General features: G+C 40.8%; 1 protein-coding gene across 1 annotated transcript in view; it reads left to right on the top strand.

Moving 5' to 3' along the window:
• Positions 1-17227, top strand: part of PDE1C (phosphodiesterase 1C) — a 299837-nt gene that overhangs the window by 226537 nt on the left and 56073 nt on the right. The window contains exons 12-14 of the mRNA XM_021689572.2: positions 3370-3451; positions 6376-6496; positions 8197-8372. Coding sequence (XP_021545247.1) covers positions 3370-3451; positions 6376-6496; positions 8197-8372 — 379 coding nt within the window. The remainder of the gene's footprint in view (positions 1-3369; positions 3452-6375; positions 6497-8196; positions 8373-17227) is intronic.

Below are 17227 nucleotides of genomic sequence, written 5' to 3'. Positions count from 1 at the left end.
GTGTGTGTGTGTGTGTGTGTGTGTGTGTGTGTGTGTGTGTGTGTGTTAACCTTTATTTCTTCCCAGACAGCAGTGGGCAGCAGTTGTAGGGCTGCTCACAATTCAGACTCTGCCATCCATCATCCTGTTGCCATGCCTATGTGTTTCCTCATTCAACTTCTCCTTTTCTACTATTCCTAGGGACTAAATAGGGCCCAGGGTAGCTCCTCACACCAGAGAGAACCAGGAGAACTATGCTCTTCAAGTTTTATCTGAGATCTGGAGCCATAGGCCTCTTCTCTGGGGCTCTTACCTCACCCCTCTCTGATATTCACAACATTTGGCAGCCATTCCTCATCTAGTTTGATTTGAGATTACAGATTTTTCCTAGCATTTGTGTTTCTGCTTCTTGCTCTCCTGTTTTGAGAGGATAATTTCTGAGAAGACACAGATGTCTTCACTATATTATCTTAAATCCAAAATCACAATAATTTTCTTATACTTCCTATTTGTAACTTTTTCCCCTGGGAAAGAAGAGTGTACATTGCTGTGATTTTTTTTTTTTTTTTTTTTTTTTTGCATGATGCTTTGGTTACCCTTTCCAATCAAATACTTTTTCTTCACTCTACCTGAGAAGACTCACTTGAGATGTCACCTGCCCTGTGACCTTACAATATGGAAATAATCTTTGTTTTTCTTGATTGGCTTGTTGCTTACATATAGCTTCTATAACAAACCCCAAAATGAATAATGACACACATAAAATGGAAGTTTATTACCCACTCATGTAAAGCACAGGACAAGTATTTACTGATTGGCAGATAGTTTACAATCAGCAGTGATTTTAGACCTAGACTCTGCATGGCTTCCATGTTGCTTGTCTACATCAAGCCAGCAAAAAAGGGAAGAACGTGGAGAAGTAGGCATAGGAGATTTTATATGCCAGAAGTGTGGTGGAGATACATCCCCTCTCCTCTTGTTTTATTATCTAGCACTAACTGGCAGATATCCTGGGAAATGTAGTGTAGCTGTGTGGACAGGAAATAGAGAAGGAAAAGGAGGGAGGCTTTATGAACAGCTAATGCCTAATTGCTCCCCCAGCTTGCCTGTCATAAATGTCCACGTAACCAAAGAACTTGAGTGTTTCTAATCAAATTCATCTCTTCATTCATTCAACAAAATGCGTTGTGCTCCTTTTGCAGATTGACTACATGACTTTATTAGTCTTAACCCCTATGGCAGGAATAATAGTTATTTATTTTTCTGCATTGTCCTGGAAAAAAAAATGAGTTAGTTAAAAAAAATCTGTTGTGCTGAGACTTTTGCCCCTTTTTAAAAATATTGACATCTTCAGTAAGAGGAAAGGGTATGAATAATTCCACACAGGCCAGTAGTTATAGAGTCATATAATATTGTTTCAATCAAGTTGAATTCACCTGTAGAATTACATCCTTCCGTTTTACCTTCTGCACATTTTTTTCCAATTCATAAATGTATCCGTCCTCCAAAGGAAATTCAATGACAACTATTTTGAAATAGGCATTTAATAGTTGAGTCTACTCAGCTCAATTAAATCCAAAAGATATAAGTGATGTGTAGATGTGAAATGGACAAGTCCATGGGATAAGAAGTTATTTAATAGCTTGTACTTTTTTAGTAATACAATCCAAATTAATGCTTATGCCTTAATAGTCAAGTGGTTAGTGTTCACCACCTCTTCTTCTAGACCACCCCATTAAAATGTACCAAAAAAACAACTTTTATCCCTGCTTCATAGGGAATAAGAGTGGGTTTTATTTGCTTTAGCTGAGCTATCTTGCTAAACCATCGACAAAACAACAGTTTATGTTATAAGTACTCTTCCTTCTCTTCATCCTGCCCAAGTAGAAATAGCTCAGGAATAAATTATTTTTATCATGCCACTTGAGAGATAGTGCAGGACGCAGCAAGGTGTACTCAGCAATGGAGGGGCTGTTGTGTCCCATGGGAACAGGAAAGTGTGCAGAAGGAACTGAGCCACTTCAGGACTGTTCCTGAGACCCTTGGATGTCCCCAGCACCTATTGTGACCCCATCATTCAGCTTCCTCAGACGCCCATTCCTTTTCCTTCCTTTCAGTAGATGTTCTCTCTGTGTGTGTGTGTGTGTGTGAGAGAGAGAGAGAGAGAGAGAGAGAAAGTGAGAGCCAGGATCTTTTCTCTTTGGTAACATGCCTTAGAAAGAAAAAGCATTTAGTTTTTGAACCCGGTCTAGTTTTTGAATGTTGTTATTACTTTTTATGTACTATTGATTTATTTATAGTATTTATTGTCATCAGAGTGTATTTGGTATTACAAATTCACTAAACATTTCTCAAATCTTGACTTAAATATTAGAGATACCTAAGATACCCAATATTAGAGAAACAATAATAGTTCTTTTATTTATTTACATATGTTTCTCACTTAATCCTCATCATAACCTGATACGATAGGGGTTATTATTCCATACTTTATAGAACATAACACTGAAATGTAGAGAGGGAAAATAAACTTCCTGTGATCACACAGCTAGAGGGAGAAAGGCCAGATTCAAGCCGAGGTCAGTAGCCATTAACCTGAGCAGATTCTATCCTTTGTAAAATGAATTAGCACAACTTTACTACTGTGAGAAGGGTGCCATATTCTCCCATTCCTCTAGGTGTGTGACTAAAGTATTGAGCTTTTGGTCCAGATTTTCAACCCTCATTATTTAGACTCTCCATCGTACTTACTTGTTATAGTGATGCTTTTTGGTGAGATTGAGAATATATTGACCAGAGAATTATTATTGTCTAACTTGAGAAACACAAGCAGTTATTTACTCTGTTTCTTTTTTGGTCCACTTTCCATTATGGACTGAGCCCTGTGCTTAAGACCCTGGAAGCACTTACCCCAGTTGTGTGTAGCGTTAGGTAGCAGCACTGGGAGAATAAATCCAAATCAGTCCAGTTTGAATTTATGTTTTGGACACTGCCCACAACTGGGGTGGGGGGGCTTCACTGGCTCAAGAAAGGCCATAGATCGACACGACAACTCGAGAACACACAGGAATTCTGACTGCAGTGTTGGCTCTAGGCCACAAGACGTAATGGCTTTTCTTATTTTCCTCGGGGGACCTATTGCTGCCTAATGAGGCTTTCTATACAACAGCATGTGCCTTTGCAGTTGGATGGAATGATTGGACCCCAGAGGGCTTCAGCTTCTTGGTGTCTTTTATGCAGAGGAGCAGGCCCCAAAAGGACTTCTTACATAATGTAATTGTAATAATTATAATAAAGACCAGTGGCCTTTGTGGCAATTGAAGTTGCTAAATAAAATCTGGGCAACTTTGCGTACTGATCTTAATTTACTGTGACTTCCTGTTTTCCTAGGGTGACAGAGAAGCAGAGCTGGGGCTGCCTTTTTCTCCTCTGTGTGATCGAAAGTCAACGATGGTTGCTCAGTCGCAAGTGGGTATGTGTTGACAGCCCTTTGGATGGAAAGAAAAAACAGAGAGGGGTGCCTAGAAGTAAGCTCAGATGCTCCCAGTGATTCTTTTGGCTGGGAACATGGCTCCATTCTGCTGTGCTGTGCTCATGGCTTTGGCTGGTTGGGTTGGAGCTGCTCTCCCCATCCTGCTCCCTGAAATGTGGCTGGTTTGTGGGAAGATTAGACAGTGATGCTCTGCTGTCTCTATCATTCCCCATTAAGAGCAAAAGGGGCCTCAACTTCCCAGTGCAATGACAAGAATCAGTGGCAAGAAGCCCATTCTATTTCAGCCTCTCCATTCTGCATGCAATCCTGGAAGTCTCTCTGGCATCATTTCTCTGGCCCTGTTTCCAGGACAGTCCCATTTCCTGGATGACCCTACTTCTAGGAATGGTTCATTTTAAATGTTTCCTTCTTTTTAGAAACCTTTTAGCACCTTTTTTTTTTTTTTGGAGAAGATAATTTTGTACTCTAATAACCATAATATATGTGCATTACAAAAATCCTCAGATATGAGAGAGGGTACCAGTATCACACATAAATTAAATATCAGCAGTGCTCTTCGCTTGGAAGAGTCTGAAATCATTCAAAAAATAAATTCAACAAGGATTTACTGAGTTTTTTTTCCACTTGTATTTTGAGTACTCATTCCTTTTTTTCGTAATAGTATATTGAGTTTCTGTTAGGTGCAAGGCACTGCTAGGCACTAAAATAGATGTTATAAAAAAACGAATACAGATTATATATGGCATCTGCTCCCAAAGACATTGAACCAGGATTGGGCAGTAGACAACATGTTAGGAAAACAAAATCTATTTGAGTGTTACAGTGCTAAGGTAGAGTTTTGTATGTGGCACAGTTGGGTACAGAATAGAGTGTGTGGACCATTAGACTCAGAAAGACTTGTTGAAGGGTAATATTTGAGTTGGAGCTTAAGAAATAAGTAGGTAATATCTAGGCAAACATTGTTGTTGGTTAGAGGTGTGTAATGGGTGGGTGGAAGGGCATTCCAGATAAGGGATTAGCATATACTGAGCAGGGAAATTTAAAACAGCCTAGTATGGTCAGAGCATTACAAACAGCTCCATATGGCTGGAGTAGTGGGCAGAGAGTAGGATGAAGTAAGTGACATGTCTGAGGAGAAAATCAGGGCATATCTAAAGAATTTTAAGTAAGATTTAAAAATATAAATTGATGCTTTAGAATAAGAGTCAGCAAACTATAGCCTATGCGCTAAATCTGGCGTACTTGTCCTATAAGTGGTTTTATTATAACACAGCTAAGCTCATTCCTTTGCATATTGTCTATGGCTACTTTTACACTACAGTGACAGAGTTAAGGAGTTGTCATAGGTTTGGCCCACAGAACCTAAAGTATTCACTATCTGGCCCTTTACAGAAAAAGTTTGTCAACCACTGTTTTAGAAAGATTTCTCTTATCGGTAGCTGGGAGGGTTTTGAGTAAGACTAGAGGCAAGGAAATCAGCTGGGTGCCCACCTCAGTCATGAAAACCATAAAAGCATTTGCACCAAACACCATATTTCCTTTGATTAGGGTTTCATTTCCTTCCAACTTTCACGTGGCTGTGTAATAAACTACCACCAGTAGTTCCAGATCATATATTTTCTACTAATGTGTCGCAGAACACCTGAGTATCTTTGGGCCATTGAGACAGTGACTATGTTAGATATTAGAGCCTAACATCAACTATCTCCCCAACATGGTGATATCTCAAAGTTCCAGTTCCAGATCTGACCCCTCTCCCAGGTTCCAACCCTGTTTCTTCCAGTTCTGCTCACCCTTTCCCATCTAGATGTGTCCCTGGCACCTCAGAGTCAGCAGATCTAAGACTGAGCCCATCGTCCTTTTTCCCAGCCACAGCTCCCCCATCATCCCTGGGTTCTCTGCTTTGCTGGGGGAGGTCTCTAACAATTCCCACTTAGAGGCAGCACCCCCCCGCCGAGCTGCTTGCACCCGTGCCTCCATGACACCCCCACCTTACGCTGGCACTGGATCCCACCTCCTTACCTCTCCTTCGAGCTGTCACAACAGCTTCTCAAATGATTTTCCCAGACTCAGCCCCTCCTGCTCTCTCCCTTCATGCCCATCTTGCCAGATTAACTTTCCCAAAGAACATTGAAAAAATCTAACTGTGATGCTCCCCAAACATCTCAAGGGGCTTCTAGTACCCATCTAGGTCCCACCCAACTCCTTAGCCAGACCCTTAGGAGCCTCCCTTCCTGAGCTGATGATTACCTGCCTTCCCAAGCTTTCCCACTCCAACTCTGAAAAAATCCTTAAGCCCCAGTCAATCCTCAGACACATCCTGCATTTTTTCCCATCCTCGTCACTTTGCTTATTCCACCCCTTCCACCTGGAGTGAAGAGACTTAGGGCTCAGCTCAAACATCACAACCTCCATAAAGCTGTTCACAGGCCTCTCAGGGTGAGGGAAAATATCTTCCCTCCCTCACCTTCCCAGGGGCCTTCTTTGGGCTTCTCCTTTGGCCGTTTCCATATACTCTAGGGGTCATTTCTATGCTCAGTTAATCTCTCTTATAAATGCCTTGAGGGTAGGCAGGTTGTGTTTTACGTCTTTGTCTCTTGTGCAGCACCAACCACAGCACTGGTTACCGAGTGGGGGTTGAATCTGTGTTTCTTCATCACTTGATTGAGCTGGATACTAGAAAGTCATAGGAAAGTTATTTGGAGAGATGGAACTGACTCATGATATTCAACTCAAGGAATATGTTAAATGAATAAAGACCAACCTCCTCTCTCCTTATCTGATCTGGAGCTCCTCTGTGGATAAATTTTAAAAGAAAGATAAGACTCATCAGTTTCCATAGGAAAATATGGGAAGGTCCAGTTAACATGTAGTTCCTCTGAGGTGTTGCTGTCTCTCTTCAGGTTTTATTGATTTCATTGTGGAGCCTACCTTCACTGTGCTCACGGACATGACTGAGAAGATTGTGAGCCCTTTAACTGATGAAACCTCCCAAAGTGGCGGGACAGGACAGAGGCATTCAAGGTCAGTGGAGAAACTGGAAGGATGGGGGTCAGGTGAGGACAGAGTTGTTCCTTTGGGAGAGATGGGGTATTTCATAATGCTGTTTGCCCTCCCTCTCTTGTAAGGGTGTGTCTGCCTCTTTCTTTTTCTCAGAGGAGTGGAGGCTGGACTATCTGTGCTCTCCAGGCTGGCCTGGAAGGGAGTGACCAAGATCCACACCACGACTGGTGGGTTTCCAGGGCTGGTCCTCCACCCCGTTCTCTCTTTTGGTGCTTTTGCTCATGGCAGCACCCATCACAGCACTTTGACCTCCTGGCCCCGGGCAGTCATTGCTCCCCAGACTGCAAAAAGAAAGTACCCCTGATCAGAATTCTCACAAGAAATGAAACTGAGTTTCATTTCTAGGTTTAGGAAGAGAATGAAGTGGAGGAAAGAAAAAGAACCTGAAAGCTTTAAATCACCTCTGACATAACTTCATTATATTGAGCATAGATAAGTAGCAGGCTCCAGAGTCAGATTCCAGGTTAAACATCCCAGTCCTATTACTTGGTAGCCATGCCATCTCAGGTGAGTGGCCTCAGTTTCCCCATGTGGTTTGTAATACTCCTAGGTTGGAGGGAAGATTAAAGAAGTTATTCAGTCTACATTAAGCCCTTATAACAGGGTCGAGCATGGAGGAAGTACTAACACTTAGTCTTTATTAGTGGTACCACTGCTAGTCCCGCTGCCCCTTTCCCGCTTGTCCATGTAGAACCTGGGGCTTTGTTATACAGGAGAAAGGAAAGAAATGGAATTTAATGGGAAAAATAAGCAAAGAGCAAAAGAAGGAGTAAATAGAAGGGAAGATAGGAAAAATATTAGGACAATGGGGTCCCGGGGATGGTCAAGGTGAATGGACCCAGTGATGGCTGCTGACATGGCGGACAGAAGCCTTCTGCCTGAGTCCCCTACCCCGTAGCTCTGCAAGCACTCAGCTGAAACGTATCCTGCTTCTCTATTCAGCCTCGGTTGTGGTTGTCAGTGGGTTTGCATTCATGTTGGTCACAGCGCTAGCCACCTGGAAGTGTGTGATACGTTCAAGTTTCCCAGAAGGTGACACTCCCTATATATGCAAAGTTGCCCATGTTTAAAACTTGAAGTAATATTCATTTAAAAAATGCTTTTTATATGACTGTTTCCCACAGTCTCTAGGGTGTCTGTGCCTTTTCAGCTTCCCCTGGGAACATAAGGAAAACTTCTTACTTTGGCCTTGGGGATCCTGGGGTCAGAGGCACTCCAGTACAGGGGGTGGGGGGTTTGGAGCTGGAGAGAAAGAGGTACAAGTGGCTGGGTAACTTGGAAAGTGGTCAGTGTGGAAGCAGGTGGCTGCACTGGGAAACCAAGTAGAAGCCCAGTTTCAAATTAGTTAATTTCGGAGAGTTGAAGACAGAGAATTCATGTGAGGGAATTCTAGTCATATTGAGTAAGAGGATACCAATCAGCAGAGAAGAAATATGGGGAATAGTGATACTCATGAGGCTGAAACCGTGATGTTTTTTTTTCGTGCTGAAAACAGAATTTCCCGTTTGTCACATATGGAAAATAGGAATTGCAAACTTCAGGACCCAGGAGTTTCGCAACACAACTTGAGGAGTGTTAACCACTCCTTTCTTGGGCTTGCTCATTGGCATACATTATTAAAACACTACCCTTCCTCTTTGGGGTGACTTTTTGTCCTCCAGCTTGAACAGCATCAGTTCGGCGGATGCAAAGCGATCGGGCGTGAAGAGCACTGGCTCAGAAGGAAGCGCCCCCATCAACAGTTCTGTCATCCCCGTTGACTACAAGAGTTTCAAAGCCACTTGGACTGAGGTGGTGCATATCAACCGGGAGAGATGGAGAGCCAAGGTGCCTAAAGGTAACATGCTACTGGGGAATCTTCCAGGAGATCTGTCCAAATCCACTTAGAAAACAAGGCATTGCTGATTTATGTGTATTGCAAATGAAGCACTATCTCAGGATCTGGATTCAAATGACTAACTGGTAGGATCCACTATCTTTGGCTCTTCATTGTATGTAGGACTCAGTGCATAATAGAATGAGGCAAGCCCCCACTTCAGCATGACATTTGTGCTGTCTGACTAAATTCCCCTTGTTGGTATAAAGATCTTGCAGTGGATGGGTGTTGTTCTTTCTTGGTTTCTGCGAGACCACCTGGTCATTCTCATTTCTTATCATGTGACACAATGATGAGGCCTTAATTTCTTCCTTTATCTAAAGTAAAGCCTGACCAATAGCCACCTCTGCCGTTACGTTGGGATAGAAGGAGCTTTAATATCCTTGCATGCATTTTTAGCCCCCTTTCATGTTCTCAACTTCTCTTCACTCATGACTCAGGCTGATCTTCTGAGATGAATGTAACTTGCAGGCAAAATTCACTGAGGCCAATATCAAAATTCAGATGAGAAAATTCATGACTCTTGGTACTATAAATAAAAAGGACTGAAATCCGTGTGCTTCTTGAAAGCTGAAATCCATTTGCTCATACGCATATTCGTGTTTCTCAAACGGGTACTACATGATCCTTACGTACTACATGCTCAGCCTGTAGCCTAGGGAGGAACGCGTACCTGAGATAAGGGTACGATGCCGTGGCGCTGGATTCCAGGGAGAGACGCAAACATAGATGGCTCTTGGAGCTCAGCAAGGGGGCTGACCCCAGTGGGGTTTGTGCAGGTGAACCTTCAACAATAGTCAGTGTTTGTTAACATCTACCCAATGCCTCCTATGTGCCGAGAGTACAGAGATGAATCACAGACATCTGGTCCTCAGAGCTCACTGTCTCCTGAGGGCAGGGGGCATTCGCATGAGTTTCCTTCAAGGAAAGAAGGAAGTTCAGTCAAGGATTTGAGCTTGTCGCCATCACCCACTGGCCCTGGGCCCCAGGCCCTCATTACAAGAAAGGAGAGTTTTAACCTCAAACACAACCCCGACACTTTCATCCACCAGTGCCCGCACAGCAAATTGAAAGAAGCGTGGGAGTGGCTGGACAGGACATGTTCTGGCTCTGTTGGCCCCTCATACATCAGGGGCTGCTTCTTGTGTGGTAGAGAAGAGACCTACCCCATTGTTGCAGTTTTTCAAACGCCAGCCACTGTGGCTTGTCCACAAAATCCAGTCCAAGTGGCTGCTCATTTCAGGTGGGGCCAAGGGTTTATATTTATGGCGCTTTTAAGGCACAATTGGGCCCTTATCATTTTGGGACAGATCTTGGACCCTGAGCTACGGAGCCAACATCTCTACTATATTTTAAATGTAGCCTCCCCTAGTCTATTCAGATGCCTTAAACATTTAAATTCTCCCTGTTGGCAGACGTTGCAAGTGGCAATGGCAGCTACTACATCATCTCAAAAGAAGCACTCTCTTATAATCAATTACACTCATTACATATGAAAATCCAATTCCCGACAACACACAGTCTAAAGAGGTACTTCAAAATAATTCGTTCGCAGTTATCTGGCTTACTTAAGTTACCTTCCGAAACTAGTCACTGAGGGGAACATTAGATGGCTTCTTTTCCAGGAGAGAACTGGCCTTTTGAAAATGACATAAATAAATGCTAATAATTACCAAATGTTAGGTATGCTGGTTGAGATACGGTTAAGCTATTTTGGAAGCATGAAGGGACTTGTCCCTTAATCTGCTTAGGGCTTTTGGGAAGGCATCTTGTAGCCAGGATTTCAAGGTTGCCTGAGGTTGATCCTGCAGGAGGTGTTAGATTTTAAAATGGGGAACAAGGAGAAAGGGGATGGACAGAGGCGCAAAGCCTGGGTTATGTATGTTTTGTGGGAGGATAGTTTGAATATCAAAGCAAATTTCAGTTAGTGGGGAAATGGAGAATTGAATCCCTACTTGCACTAGACTCTTTGGCAGATTCATGTAGATTCTTTGAGAAAATTACCTTCTGAGGATGATAATACATATCACAGAGTTGATGCAAAGAACAGAAATAAATATGTAAAGCACTGAGAACAGAACCTGTATGTGGTTAGTGCCTGATAACTCATAGCTGTTATTTTAAAAAAAATGGGAAAAGAAAGTTAGAGGTTTGAATGCAGAGTTAAGAAGATGGTGGTAAAAGTACCAACCTATATCTAATACTCTTACCTAATATTTTCAGCCTCCCAGTAATGCTGTTGACTAGTTCACTGGTGTTAAGAGATTCATTTACATCTTTTTTTCCATTGGTGATCAGTTTGTATTAGATTATCCCAGTCTGTTTTGCTCATTGTTCTTTTCTACCAGAAAACCGTGATTTCAAGAAAGCCTGACCTGCATGGGGCACTTGAACATATGTTGTTATTAAATTGATTAGAATGGGATCTAAACTCTTGGTTTTATTAACCAACCTGATATACAAAGCTAGCTAGACCAGAACCCATAGTTGTTAGAAAAGAGTAAATAAATATTTCTTAACAGCTCACAGGGCTGAAAATTATTATTCCCAAAGATATGTAGGTATAATAATTTCTAAGTCTGATCAATATTAATTTTTGTTCAGTATTTAATACTTTATAAACATTTTTTCTGGTGTAAAAATATGTGTTTAGGGGTGCCTGGGTGGCTCAGTCATTAAGCGTCTGCCTTCGGCTCAGGTCGTGATCCCAGGGTTCTGGGATCGAGCCCCGCATCGGGCTCTGTTCAGCAGGAGGCCTGCTTCTCCCTCTCCCACTCACCTGCGTGTGTTCCCTCTCGCTGTGTCTCTCTCTGTCAAATAAATAAATAAATCTTTTAAAAAAAATACATGTTTAGGTAATAATGCTGAAATATAAATATATCTATAAAGAAGGAAATAAAAATCACTCCTAACCTCTTCAGCCAGATATTGGTGAAATTCTGATATAATTCTTTTTAATTTTATTTATCATGCATATATATTTATATGAGTAAAAATTTTCCCCATACATTGGAATCATAGCAAAATATTGCCCTATATTTTATTTTACTATTTCTATTTTAAGCATTTTATCTTGATACTGAATATTCTTAGAAAGTATGATTTAAATGGCTGCATTTTATGTAATATTCCTCTTTTTCTGCACATTTTGGTTTTTCAGTTCTTCATTACTGTATATAATAACACTGTTATAAACATACAAGTTAAAAAGTCTTTGAGCCTACCTCTGATTATTTATCTAGGATAAATTTCTTTTTTTTTTTTTTTTTTTAAAGATTTTATTTATTCATTTGAGAGACAATGAGATAGAGAGCATGAGAGGGGGGAAGGTCAGAGGGAGAAGCAGACTCCCTGCCAAGCAGGGAGCCCGATGCGGGACTCGATCCCGGGACTTCAGGATCATGACCTGAGCCGAAGGCAGTCGCTTAACCAACTGAGCCACCCAGGCGCCCTCTAGGATAAATTTCTATATGTGGAATTCCTCTGTCAGAGTAGATGAAAAACTATAAGCTCTTGATATATATTATCAAATTTCTCTCTGGAGAGTTGTTTTTTTTTTTTTTTTTTTTTTAGCTAATGTCTTCCAATAGAAGTGGGAGGTATTTCCCTGTATTTCTCCCCTTCATTTTTCCCATTAGGATGTTTATATTTTTATTATTGATTCATAATAACTCTTTATATATAAAGGATGGCAATTCTTCAATTGACAAAATATCTTGGCAATTTCTGCCCTACCTAGTTTGTCGTATGCCTTTTAATTTTTTGTCACGTGCCTTTTAATTATGTTCTTTTTTTTGATAAGTATAGTCATCATCTGTCAACATACAACATTATTACAGTATTATTGAGTATATTTCCTATGGTGTAGTTTTTATCTCCGTGATTTATTTTGTAACTGGAAGTTTGTACCTTTTAATCCCCTTTATCTATTTTGCCCATCCCCCTATCCACTAGCTAGCTTTGTAAATGGTCTTTTAAAATATATTCTGTTTTTGGGGTGCCTCGGTTGCTCAGATAGTTAAATGTCTGCCTTGGGCTTGGGTCATGGTCTCCAGGTCCTGGGATTAGCCCCATGTCGGGCTCCCAGCGCAGCGGAGAGTCTGCTTCTCCCTCTCCTTCTTCCTCTTCCCCTGCTTGTGCTCTCTCTCTCAAATGAATAAATACAAAATCTTAAAAATAAATAAATAAATGCATCCTATTTTTATTTTACCAGAGATTACCTTTACATTTTTGTGCCTATCAAGGTAAATATGAAATGGTATATAATGACACTCCTTGCAAATGCTGAGATATTTATTGAATTTTTATTTATTTCCTCCATAATCGCTCAGTTGGTTTTTTTTTTATTTTTTTTGATATTTTTTTATTCTTATGTTAATCCCCATACATTACATCATTAGTTTTAGATGAAGTGTTCCATGATTCATTGTTTGTGCATAACACCCAGTGCTCCATGCAGAATGTGCCCTCCTCAATACCCACCACCAGGCTAACCCATCCTCCCACCCCCCTCCCCTCTAGAACCCTCAGTTTGTTTTTCAGAGTCCATCGTCTCTCATGGTTCGTCTACCCCTCCGATTTCCCCCGCTTCATTCTTCCCCTCCCGCTACCCTCCTCTTCCTCTTCCTTTTTTCTTAACATATATTGCATTATTTGTTTTAGAGGTACAGATCTGAGATTCAACAGTCTTGCACAATTCACAGCGCTTACCAGAGCACATACCCTCCCCAGTGTCTATCACCCAGTCACCCCATCCCTCCCACCCCACCCCCCACTCCAGCAACCCTCAGTTTGTTTCCTGCAATTAAGAATTCCTCATATCAGTGAGATCATAATCACTCAGTTTTTGTTGAAATACCATGAGATTTGTAATCTAAGTGATTATAAGTAAATTGTTATTTTATAATTAACTTAACCTTCATATTACTTTTAATATTTGCTTCAAGTTTTATATCTTGCTTAACAACAATTATTTTTATTTAATACTAAGATTTACTAGTTTTATTGAACATCATTTATATATTTTCCTTATTCTTGAGGTTCTAATACTGGTTGAATTTTTCTCCCAGCTGGAGCACTTCTTGGCTTCCATTTTAGAAAGAACATGTGTGAACACCTTCTGAATCCTTAGATATATAGAAGTATTTTTTTGTTGCTTTTGTATATAACTAAGAGTTAACTATTCAAAATTCATATAGTATTTTGGTTGGTTGTTTTTCTGTTAGTCAGTTTCTCTCCTTTTCTTTCTCTCTCTCTGTAGGTAGTTTAAGTAGGCAATTCAGAAAATGATATCAAGGGATAACTGGTTCAATGACATTTTTAACCAAGAGACTATAAACCATTATTCAGAAAGGGAATTTGAATGAAGAAATCAATGTACTTCTCCCAGAATGCATAGGCATTCAGTGTGGGATAGAACCAGCTCTCAGGAGGAATGAGAATTATGGATCATGAGGGCTCTGTTCTGCCTTGCTCTCCCTTAACTCATTAGTTGCTTGTTTGGGCCATGTTCATTGTAAGTTAAATCACCACAGATAGTCTGAAACGGGAAGTAAAAGGAAATGGAATTGAACTATGACATTTGCTTTCTACTAGTCTGGAAGCCTATGAGTACCAGGGATGCTAAAACTAAGAGCTGAAAAGTTAATTATATATGTATTATCCTCAGAACCTTGTAGCACATACAAGTTAATTGTGCACTTGCTTACTTTTTCTCTTTGTAAGAAAGGTTTATGTATATTAATAATTTCACCCTGAAAATATATGGCACAAACATACCTCCTGTCAATTTTTTTTTCTTATTTACGTGTCTGCTTGTTTTTGTCTATTTATTTTGTGTAGTATCATTGGGTGCTGGTGGCTGGTCACCCTAATATCAGATATTTCAAAGAATCAAGGAGAGATGCAAGTAGAGAAGTTGAACATTGCAGAGCCACCTGCTGGAACACAATTGCCGAAGGGAAAGGAGTCACATAGTGGAGCAGGCTCACCTAGGATCTGATTATGATGTCATAAGAGCTACCATTCATTAATTCAAACATTAATTGCCTGCTGTCAGCAGTATTTGAGCAAAAACAGATTTGCTTCTAAAATGTACCTTCTCCCAGTTTTTTTTTTTTTTGCTAGATTTTCCATAGAAAATTGTTCTGACTCAGTTGTCAAATGAATTTTTCTTGCTCAGATAATATTTTATGCTCTTCTGTAGCAAACCAGAATTTAACACCTTCAGTTTTTATCAGTTACTTTTAACTTGTGGATATTTTGTGGGTTTTTTTGTTTTTTTTTTTTTTTTAAAGATTTTTTATTTATTTATTTGAGACAGAGAGAATGAGAGACAGAGAACATGAGAGGGAGGAGGGTCAGAGGGAGAAGCAGACTCCCCGCCGAGCAGGGAGCCTGATGCGGGACTCGATCCCGGGACTCCAGGACCATGACCCGAGCCGAAGGCAGTCGCCTAACCAACTGAGCCACCCAGGCGCCCTAACTTGTGGATATTTTGAATGTTGAAAGTTTGCCACAGATACAGTGGGGATTCTGTGAGGGGACCATGAATTATTTAACCTGGTACCTGAGTGTGAATGAAAATTCTCTTCCCCCTCACTTTTCCTCTCTGTGGAGTGAGTACAGTCATCTTTTTACTCTCCTGTATTAGTGGTTAAGGAAACCAACATTTGTCAAATGGCTAACTCTTCCACAATAGGACTTTAGAGTTTATACACTTTCTGTATTTTACACAGGTCTGGATTACAGATGATGGAATATGTACAAGTCAGGTTCATTGGCAGATAGGGGGAATCATACCCATTATGCACAGTTTCATTTAGTTAACAGATACTCCATGCATATCTGCTATGTGCCAGGTGCTGTACCAAGCACTGGAATTCAGTGATGGAGATGACATTTGACCTCTGTCCTCAGGGCACTATGGGAGGATGAGAGGAAGTCTGGGTGAACATTCCAGGGGGCCTTCTGTGACCCTGTAGTCTACTGAGAATGCCGTGTTGTGGCATTCTTTTTACTCTTTATTTGTACCTTTCTGTAGAAGTCAGAAGACAGAGTATACGCTATATGTGCATAATTAAGTTATTTTGCAAAGAAATCTTTCCTTACTTTTCATTGTAAAGTATAAATGCATCCTATTGGGAAGCAGAATGTCCAGAAATATAGAATGGCAAACATTTAAAATTTATATCAGTCCTCGTCCATCCTGATTGCACGTTAGAATCAACTGGAGGGCATTTAAAATATCCTATCCTTGCCCCTCTCCCTCCAGAATATGATTTAATGTGTCCTGGGTGAGCAGGGCATTGAATTGGATGGGTTGGATGGATGAATCAATGAAAAGATTAATGAAAACTTCATAATATATTAGGGAGGACATTTGAGCCAGGCAATGGAGGAGCAGGAAAAGCAAAATGAAGCCAGAGATCAAAGACATCCACAAAATACAATGCTGGAAAGCCCCCACGAACATGTGAACTGGATCAGATTTGGGCTTTGTGCTCTTAAGCAGCTAAAACAAAGAGAAACGTAACCACCTGCGTGCCCATTAGATTACAAACTTGTTGTCTATGAAGGCTACCTTTTTCAGGAGCAAGACTAACCAAGGAAAATAAAGAGGACCCTTGATAGTGAGGTGTGGGATATTTTTAACACATCTAGAGAAAAAAAAAATTCAGTAATGTTTTTTATAATGGATGGCACAATCTGGAAGGCCTTTTGAATCAGTTGGATGCTAAATGGGGTGAGTCTGTCCCGTGAGGGAGGATGGGTCTCTTAGGCGTGTGTTATTCCTACAACCCAGTGCCACTTTATTGCCTCCAGGGCCCTGCAAGATCTCAACTCTGCATGTCCTTGGTTGTTTGACCACATCATCTGGCACTAACCTCCTCTAAATCTGTGTTAGCCATATTGACTAACTCAGTATCCCACGCTCATTCCTACCTCGTGGCCTTGACATTTTTTATTCCTCTGCCTGGAATGCTATTTTCCCTGATTATTTCATGGCCAGCAATTCATCATTAAGAATTTGTCAGATAGTAGTTTCTTTACCTCCTGATCTAAGGCCACCTCCCTCCCTTATGCTGATCCTGTTCCATCATATTACTTTGCTTTACTTTTGCTTTACCTTTTTCACCACCTGAAATTATCTTTGTGACTTATTTACTTAATTATGGTCTTTTCTGTTCCGTTAAGTCTTGCTTGCTGCTACATTCCCAGAGCCTAAAATGGTACTTGATACTGTTGCTGCTCAATAAATATTAGTTGAATGAATGAACCAATCTTTTCACGAATACTTGACCATATGCAATTATGCTATGTTTTTGATGAAACACAGAGCCAGACCCTTTCACAGTAAACAGAATTGGAAATAAGGCTGACATCCTCTCATTAAAGGGGAAGATGCAGACCAGGGTACCTGCCCAAACTAAAGGCTACCTCTAATCTTGTGGACAGTTTGAAGACCGGGCTTTTTGTAAGGACTAATTATCCTCTTCCTACTTTTACATTCAGAAACAGTGGCCTGAAACTGTGGCGATTATTCTTCCTTTCTGTTTTGTAATCAGTTGTTCATGTTTAAACTCCAGAGCCTAAGCAAATCTCCATGAAACTCCAATTTTAACTGTGGCTGTGGGAGGGTTTTGTAATGTCCCCGAGCCTTGACTTCACACTTATAAGAGAGGGTTATAATAATAGTAGCTACCGCCTAAGGCTGTGTTGAGAACGAAAGGAAGTAATCCTTGAAAAGCACTTAGCATAATACCTGGCATAGAGGACACACTCAAGAGAAGTTATTGATGATAGATATTGAAAAT

The sequence above is a fragment of the Neomonachus schauinslandi genome, chromosome 12 (genome assembly GCF_002201575.2).
Source record: "Neomonachus schauinslandi chromosome 12, ASM220157v2, whole genome shotgun sequence".
In the NCBI taxonomy this organism is placed as follows: Eukaryota; Metazoa; Chordata; class Mammalia; order Carnivora; family Phocidae; genus Neomonachus; species Neomonachus schauinslandi.
This window is presented reverse-complemented; position numbering and strand designations above follow the sequence as displayed.